The 8,972-nt window shown below is 52.2% G+C and overlaps 1 protein-coding gene across 4 annotated transcripts; it reads right to left on the bottom strand.

Moving 5' to 3' along the window:
- Positions 1-744: 744 nt before the first annotated feature.
- C7H2orf72 (chromosome 7 C2orf72 homolog) lies at positions 745-7,898 on the bottom strand. 4 transcript variants are annotated; one of them, XM_059703505.1, is made up of 4 exons: positions 7,241-7,898; positions 4,197-4,313; positions 1,268-1,303; positions 983-1,118 (listed from the first exon to the last, which is right to left on the bottom strand). In XM_059703505.1, exons 1-3 carry the CDS (start codon positions 7,845-7,847, stop codon positions 1,299-1,301), a joined length of 729 nt encoding a protein of 242 aa, XP_059559488.1. In that variant the 5' UTR covers positions 7,848-7,898; the 3' UTR covers positions 983-1,118; positions 1,268-1,298. The 4 variants fall into 4 exon arrangements, with proteins under 4 accessions (XP_059559485.1, XP_059559486.1, XP_059559487.1 ...); XM_059703502.1 differs by lacking the exon at positions 1,268-1,303 and having other exon boundaries at positions 745-1,118; XM_059703503.1 differs by lacking the exon at positions 1,268-1,303 and having other exon boundaries at positions 745-1,118; positions 4,197-4,310.
- Positions 7,899-8,972: the final 1,074 nt, after the last annotated feature.

The following is an 8,972-nucleotide window of genomic DNA, read 5'->3' as shown; positions in this document are numbered from 1 at the left end:
TTTTAAGGGAACATCATTGGCCCTCTCTGACTCATAACCAGAGAAAAAAGGATTCCAGCACTCGGCACCTCTGGGCTGGGTCGGCTTTGACCTTGGGTTAGGACCTGAGATCGAGAGCAAGTCCTATGCCCTTGCATTAATCCATAACCCAACTTTCCTTCTGTTTGGTGCCCTATTCTCAAAAGAACTCGGCACAGAAAGTCAGTGGCAACATGAGGAAGAGAGAGGGCTCTTTCTTCGCATGGCTGTGCAAGGCTATTTCTGTCCTGGGCCAGCAGCACACTGAGCATCTTGCTCTGGCCCCCAGGCCCCCAGGGGGCAGTGCAGTCTTTATTCTGGCTTGTTCAGGAGCTGAGGTCCCAGGAACCCCAACCCTCACTGCTCTGGGGGACTCTTCCTAGAATTTGACAAGGGGAAGAGATTGGCTCATCCAATTTCTCAAAGGTGCCACGATTGGCACATTTTGAGCGGAACAATTCTGTTTTTGGAGCTTGCCCTACACAATGCGAGATGCCCACTAAATGCCAGGGGCGCCCCACAGTCAGAGTGAAGCCTCGCAACACACACACACACACACACACACACACACTTCCAGTGCTGCTTGCAGGAGGGTAGCCTGGCCCCTGGTTGAGTGACAGGTCTAAGATCTCCCCTCTCCCTGTTTGATAACTCCTGGTCCAGAGTTCTTTCCAGCTGCATGTGAAGTGATGGATGCTCATGCACACGACCACGGGAGGCCACAGAGAAACCAAGGTGAGGGAGGAAAAACCACCTCACGGTGACCAGAGAGACCAAATGGAGGCCGGGGAGGGACCAAGTTCCCAGAGGACACATTTTCCTAGGTCGGGCTTAGCTGAGGAAGTCCCGCTGCCTGGCTGGTATCTGTCAGTGTGGCAGTCCCCTGGAAGGTGGGGCTTCATAGAGACTGCACTCCCAAGGTCATCAGTGAGGAGCTGCAGCAGCCCAGGGGTCCAGACTTCATCTGGAGTCTCCAGCGGGCTCAGCGGGAGTGTGGGCAGCTCCATCACAGGCTCCCGACCCCTTTCCAGGATCCTCACAGTCTCCGTTGGGAAGTATGACTGTCAGCGCCAGCTCCTCCTCAGGTTCCCGGAAGTTACCTGAAACACAAGAGAGGGAATCACCCAATCAGAAGGTAGAGTCTATGAGCGAGTAAGCTAGGAACCAAAGGAAGGAAATTGGCCCCAGTGACTATCTACTCAAAAAAACACAACAGAATACATATCAAAAACCTTAAAAATGTACATACCCTTTGACCCAGCAATTCCACTTCTAGGATTTTATCCTAAGGAGATAATTAGGAATAATTAATGGAAATGCTGCAGTGATCTTGCTACCAGACTAGGGATGAAACAACAGGAGGATGGCCCCTCAGAGAGAAGGAAAGAACCTTGATGGCGTCACTGGGCCCCTGAACCAACCGGCCCTGACGCTGAATCTACCTAGACATTCTTTGGGTGAGCTCATGAATGCCCTTGCTGCTTGTGCTAGTTTGAGTCACCGTTTCTTTATCTGTAACTGAAATCAGTTACATCCTAACTGATCTGAAGTCCAACAAAGGGATTGAATGAATTAACTGGCTCACCCATATAATGGGAAATCTGAACATCAAGATCTGTGGATTGTTTCAGTGTCAATATCCCAAAATGATGATGGAGAGGTCGAAGTTACCATTTTTTGCAATTAGATTTTTTAAATACCTGATGCAGATTTTGTATATGATATAGAAGCAAATTTCTTAACATTTAAATAGTACAGGGAGATATAGACAGATGGATGGACAGAACGGGCCTACTCCAAATAGGAACTTGTATTTACCTTTGAGTGATGGGATTAAGTGGATGATCTATAAATATTTGTGTTCCTTCTTTTGTACCTGTTGAGCTTTCAGTTAGGCAGAATTCTCAGGTGGCCTCCAAGATTACTGCCCTTTGGTGAACTCATCCTGCATAATCCCCTCCCTTGAGTGTGGGGGTGACCTGTGACTATGCCTGGATGGTTACTCCCTTGTTTGGGCACCTTGTATGACAAAGGTGATGGAGAGTCACTCCTGTGATTATGTTACATTGTAGGAGCCTGAGGAGTCCCCGCCGACTGCAGGAGCACCTGCCTGTGAGAGGAGGGAACTCTCAGAGCTGACAGTCAGCAAGAAGGCGGGGCCCTCAGTCCTATGGAGGCAAACAATGAATTCTGCCAACAATCAGATGAACTTGAAGGAGGACCCGGGCCCTTTCAAGGAATGAGCCAGCCCACGCTGAGGCAGCTGTGGGAGCCCCTGAACGGAGGCCCCGCAAAGCTGTGCCCTGACTCCTGACCCTCAGAAAGTGTAAGGGGATAAATGGGTGTTGTTTTCAGCAGCTAAATCTGTGGTAATTTGTTACTAGGCAATAGAAGACCGATAATGATTTTTTTTAAAGAGACACAATAGAAGTTCATTTTAAAGCACTACTCACTTTTTCTATAACAAAGCTATACGATTCAGTACACTCTGGAGTTGGGATCATGTACATTCAGCTGGTTACAACCTGCTTCCCTGAGCACAGTCAGGCGCCCCACAACGACGTTTTGGTCAATGAGGTCATAATGGAGCTGAAAACTCCGATTGGTCCAAAGCACAGGAGCAACAGGCTACCCCTAGCACGTAGCAGGATATACCCTCCAGGTTTGTAAGTGCACTCTATGATGTCTGCACAGCGACAAACTCGCCTAGGATGCGTTTCTCTGATCGTATCCTTGTAGTTAAGCAGCAGACAACTTGTCAGTCCTCTCTGGGTCACAGCAAACTCAGCCTACGGAGTACCTCTGTGGATCTCACTATCTTTCCCTTTCCCTTCTTCCCTCGCCTCCCCTTCGCAGCCTGATGATTCTACCCCAGAAATGGCTCTGGGCTGGTGAGCTCCTTCCTCTCTAATCCAACACTGCCCGCCTTGGGCCAGGCCCCTCATCGCCCCTCCTGGGACTATGCAGTCCCCTCCTAGCTGGGTCTGCCTCTGGTGGCTCCCTGGCCCCCCAGTCCAGTCACCTCTCTAAACACAGCCCTAGTCTCCACGCCCTTGCTCAGAAATCGCTAGTGTCTCAACTCTCTGCTTCAGCCTCGCTCTCAGCAGTCTCCTGCACCGCACCCCTGGCGCTCTGAACAGGGGTCCCTTTTCTGAGCATGACATTATGCTGTTAAGCCTTTGTTCACGATGCTCCCTCTTCAAATCTTCCCATTTCTGACTAAGACAATCCCCTGACCCCCCTCACTTGCTCTGTGAGGCCATGGGTCTGACTCCATGTGCCTTGCCATGTCAATGGCCTATCCCAGTGGTCGGCAAACCGTGGCTCGCGAGCCACATGCGGCTCTTTGGCCCCTTAGGTGTGGCTCTTCCACAAAATACCACATGCGGGCGCGCACATACAGTGCGATTGAAACCGTGGCCCATGCGCAGAAGTCAGTTTTTGGCCTGGGCGAGTCTATTTTGAAGAAGTGGGTAGAAGAAGTGGGGGTAGAGGGGGCGACGGGAGACGCAGCGCAGGGGAGTCGCACGCGATTAATGCACGGGTTGAGTGAGCCAGTCAGTCAGCAGTCTCATTGTGCTGTGGTTAGTGCTAGTTGCGTCCGCAAATCGTGCGCGGGTGACAAAAGTACCTACTCGAAGCATAAAGTTACCTGTATTTTTCCAACCAGCTGCAAATCCTACAGGTATTTTTGTCATCAATTTAAGAATTGTAATTATTTTGTGTTGGTGGCTTTATTATTATAAAATGAAACATTTTTTTAGGTGCCTGTTTGAGATGGCTACAAAGAAGAAGCAAAGAAATCGGAAGATGAAAACCGTGAATTTAAAGTTGAATGTACCTACCTATATAGTTTAAGTTTAAAATATATGGCTCTCAAAAGAAATTTCAATCGTTGCATGTTGGTATTTGGCTCTGTTGACTAATACGTTTGCCGACCACTGGCCTATACCGCCTTCACTAGGCAGACTCCTGGGGCTAGACCCCTGTTGACCAAGCCCGTGTGCTGGCTCCTGGTGGCCGGGGCACCTCACTCTGCTCACTCCCACCCTGAACACATGGCCTGTGCTCCATGGACGTCGGTCCTCTCTCTCCCTAAGGTCCCTGTGCACGTGACCACTCTCTTAATCCCAAGCACCTGGCCCTCAGAGTCCAGGAGCAGGAAGCGACTCACTCACCCTGAGCTGGACCACTGGGGGAGGTGGTGGCAAACGGGTTCTTCCCCCGGCTCCAGGGACCCCAGGAGAAGCAGGCCAACAGCGCCGGGAGGCCGGGTCTCTCCCAGGCTCCTTCTGCTAAAAGGAACACAAAGTCCCAGAGGCAGCAGGTCACATGGTGCTTGACACAACTGAGAGATTTTCAGTTAAGCAAACCAAGAACTTCAACTATTAACTGCCCTCGTTTCAACTGTCTGATTAAAAACAAAGATTCTGATTTGCAAAAGGGGGTGGAGTTTTTATACTTAAAACAAACAAACAAAAACACAAACAGCCCTGGCCATACGGCTCAGTTGGCTGGAGCGTTGTCCTGTACACCAACAAGTGGTGGGTTCGATTCCAGTCAGGGCACAAACCTAGGTTTCAGATTTAATCTCCGGTGAGGGTGCTTTATATAAGGATTGCTTTACACATATTATATCATTTCTTCCTCACAAAGAATCTATGACGTAGGTACCATGTTGGGGAAACTACCTTGATAAGAATGACATGATATGAATTACAATTATATAGCACCAAATAAAATACTCAAGGAGCAGTAATTTCCCCGCTTTTTAGTTCAAACTATTTCTTAATACGAAAAGGCTTAATCTTTTTAAATAATCACATACAAAACACTTATATGCTGATTCTAGTTTCCTTATTATAGCGTCACCTAAGTGATGTAGGGATCACTTAAGGGCCCCAACCATGTGGAATAAGGTAACTGCAATGGAGTTACACACACACACACACACACAAACACTCCAGGAAGCCAAAACAAAATCGGTGTTCGTTTTCCTTTACATGGGGCTTATTTACTCTTAATTCGCGCCCAGTTCTAAAAAGACTGGATTCCTAGTTTTTCAACCCATTGGCAGCTGGGTTAGGCATAAGCTGGGTAAGAGGGCATGTCAAGAGGCAGGCAATCAAAAGTATAAGAATAACCAGGAGGTAGTGAGGAAGGGGATTGGGAGACTTTAAAAAGCCACACGCAATTGCTAGGTAAACCTTAGCATCATGAATGTGTGAGTGATGCTGCCCACTGCAAAAGCCCAGACAAAATTAGTGGACAAATAAATTAGTGGACAATAATCACGCGCATGACCTGTAGTCATTAGTAAAAGGTTTCATATTGTTTAGTGTGTTTTTATAAAAGTAGAAATGAGTTTAATGCAGTAGAGATCAATTCAGTGTTTAAGAAGAGGTAAGGATTCTGCATGCCAGGCAGGTCATGGGAAATGGGAAGATAGTGGTGATTAAACTCATAAGGAAAAGTGACAAAACCATTGGTAAGAAACTAGAGAGTGGAGGTAGGCTTGAGGATTTCATTTTTGAACCTGTAAAGGAGTAAGGGAGGTCAGGGAAGACTTCTTGGAGGAGGAAGTCCAGTTCTGAATGATGAAATGGGGTTGGTCAGCTGAGGAGGTGAAATGAAAGAAAAGGCCTTGAGAGAGAGAGAGAGAGAGAGAGAGAGAGAGAGAGAGAGAGAAGGAGGGAGGGAGGAAGGAAGGAAGGAAGGAAGGAAGGAAGAAAGAAAGAAAGAAAGAAAGAAAGAAAGAAAGAAAGAAAGAAAGAAAGAAAGAAAAAAAGAAAGGCAGGCCTTTAAGGCTTTCATTCCAGGCAACTGCAATGTGTATACAAAAGCTTAGCAGCCCAGAGCAAGCTTGGCTTTGGGGGATTAAAAGCTATTTCCTGGGGAATGGGAGAAACTAAGGGTTCAGAATTTTCTAGGCACCAGCTCATTGGGGGTGGGGGAAGGTAGAAAATGTCCTCCCATGGGGCCAGGCCAACCATCAGAATGACAGTCCACCTCAGGGCATTCCCTGTCTTTCTGGATGCAGGTTGTGGAGTTTCGAATTTAGCCAGCTTCCTCACAGTTGCAGCAGAAAGGGCTGTGGGCATGGGGGGTGGGGGGTGGGGGGGATGGTTAGGGCAGGTTCTACAGGTGAGATGGATGGCCTCCACCTAGGCAGGCCAGGCTGGCAGGTAGGTCTGTGACATTTGTGACTTCAGAGGTACAGTTCTCCTTGCTGGAACCGCGCCCCCCCCCCCCCCCCCAAGTCTGGCACCTCCGGGTTGCTGATTAACACAGCAGTGTCCAGGGAGGGAGAGCACAGCAGCCTCTGTGTTCACAAGAAAGTTTGGCAGATAATGGAGGGAAGGCCAGAGGGCTTGGAGAAGAGCAGGTGCTGGAGGTGGGGGAAGCAGGGAGTGCAAAGAATGCTCCAGTATCTCCCAGCTGTGCCAGATCCAGCTATACTTAATGTCCGTATTTTAATCCGAGGACGCTGGAAACTCCTGGAAAACCTTGTGTACGAGGAGGGAGGAGATTCTGACTCTTCTGTGGATGGCAGCAGAAGAAGACCCTCACTCTGCTCCTCAAACTTCAGGAGAGTGTGAAGGGAAGGGAGGTGGCACTGCAGTGGCTGCACAACCAGGGCGGGTAGCCAAGAGGGACTCCAAAATTCTGTGTCCTCAGTCAGTCCCTCACACCCTTTCCCCACACCTCCAAGTCCCAGCACCTATTCCTTGCCTTCTTCCTATGACCCGCGGCGCTTACGCACTGAGCCTCCTCCACCTTCGCATCCTTAGCTGCGCAGCGTCCTAGGAGCTCCAGGCACCACCAATCCGCTCCCTCCAGTCCTAATCGGTCCTAATCCCTCCTTGAAATGTGTGCACCCCAAGGCTTTCCCATCTCCTCCCACTCCTCTCCCCCCGCAGCTCCCAGATCTTTGACCAGCTCAGTACAATCCTCTTGCTCCATCAACTTCCCCCGCCTTCTGTTCGTTCCCTCGGCTTTCCCAAGCCACTGTCCCCCATGCTTTCAGGATCCTCCCGGGACAAACTCGACCCGTGGCCCAGGGCCTGCTCCGCGCTAGCTGGGAGGACCAATGCTAGGCACCTCCCCGCTCGGGGCCTCAGTTTACCTCGGTGCACCAGGGGGCTGGCCTAAAGAGTTCCAACTTCGGGGCCTTCCCCCAGCCACCGCCCGCCTGCGCCCACGGGGCCTTGCGCCCCCTCACCTGGTCGCGCGGGCGCGGCTGCTTGCAGGGCCCGGCTAGCGGCGGTCTGGACGGCCAGGCTGGAGGCGGGGTGGCCGGGGCAGTAGGCGGCCGCCTGCACCGGGCCTCCCGCCTGGCGGCCGAACACGGTGCGCAGCAGCGCCTCCAGGAGCCGCAACATCGGCGCCACCGCGTCCTCGGGCCCCGCCTCGGCCACCAGCACCCCGACCAGCGCCGCGCCGGCCACCCGCCGGTCGCGCACATCGCGCAGCATCTCCCGCAGGCGGCGCCGCGGCTCCCTGGCGGCCAGCGACGACGCGCGGCACAGCACGAAGACGAGCGGCGAGTGGATGGCGCGCGCCCTGGCCGTCCCGGGCACCCACCGCGCCCCCGGCGTCCCGGGCGCGGCGCCCTCGGCCACCGCTTCGCCCGGCTTGCGAGCGCCTGGCTCCGGCGGGAACACCGCCCGGGCGAAGTCCCGCAGCAGCGCGCGGCTCTGCTCGCGCTCCCACAGCTCGCCCACCAGCAGCACCTGCCCGCGCCCGCCCGCCGCCTCCACCAGCGCTTCGAAGGGAGGCTCTGCCGGGAGCGCGGGCCGGGCTGCGAGCGCCTCCAGCTCGCGCTCCATGCTCGCCGCCGCTAGCCCTCTGCGGCCGCTGCCGGCCTCTCCGGGCGGTGGCGCCCGACCCCGGGAGGACACGCCCCCGAGGGCTGCCCGGCCGGACCCCCCAGCCCGCGGGCCGGGCTCTGAGCGCTCCAGCCCGCAGCTGGGCGGGCGGCAGGAGCTTTGTCCCCCAGCCGCTAAGGATGGCGCCTCCCCGGGGCTGTTGGGGAAGGGGGCACTCTGAGCCGTGCGTTCGCTCATCCAGTCACACCACACATGCTTACTAAGCACCTACTAGGTTCAGGATAGCAAAAGGGGGGGGGGGGATGATCGTGTGAACAAATATACCCTCCCATGTTAGAGACCTGGAGCAGACGCGTCTGAGGAATCTATGTGGTGTTGGGATGGGACTTTTAGTCAGGGCCTGCCCCTAACAGTGCTGCTTTGGAGTGTGGGTGGTGGTGGTGGTGGTGGGCACCAGAGAAGGGGACAAGGAAGTGAGAAAAGAGAGGAAGCAGGGGTTTCTTCTATTACCTCTGTCATTTAACACCCCCCCCCCTTTTGGGCCTTCAGCATGTACCAAAAAATGAATCGAGGGCTCATTATTTCAACATTACTTATTACTGGCAGGAATACATTTCCTTTAAGGGTCTAGGTCAGCTTTGTGCAACAGAACATTCTGTGATGTGCTTCATACTATCTGTACTGTCCAATGCAGTGGTCACTGGCCACACGTGGCTGTTATTGAGCGCTTGAAATCTGGCCAGTGAATCTGAGGAACTGAGTTTCACATGTTATTTCATTTAAATTAAATAGCTGCATGTGGTTAGTGGCTGTGTTATTGCAGTGGTGGTCAAGGCTCTTTACTTCCCATCTATTACACCAAAGGCCCTTTAGGTCAAGAACCTATTAATACTCCGCTCTCACCTTTACCATAAAACCCTCAATCTGCTGGTCTAGTTACCCTCTGTCCTGCCTCCTATAGTTATGCTGAATCATCTCTTGGAGAATTTGTATGTCCATTCAATAAAACAAACCTTTGTTGAGCACCTTTTTAAAAATATATAGTTTTATTGATTTCAGAGAGGAAGGGAGATAGAAACATCATTGATGAGAATCACTGATCAGCTGCCTCCTGCACGCCCCTTA

This window comes from Myotis daubentonii, chromosome 7 (assembly GCF_963259705.1).
Source record: "Myotis daubentonii chromosome 7, mMyoDau2.1, whole genome shotgun sequence".
Lineage (NCBI taxonomy): Eukaryota > Metazoa > Chordata > Mammalia > Chiroptera > Vespertilionidae > Myotis > Myotis daubentonii.
The sequence above is the reverse complement of the archived record's forward strand: the minus strand, read 5'-3'. Positions and strand labels throughout refer to the sequence as shown.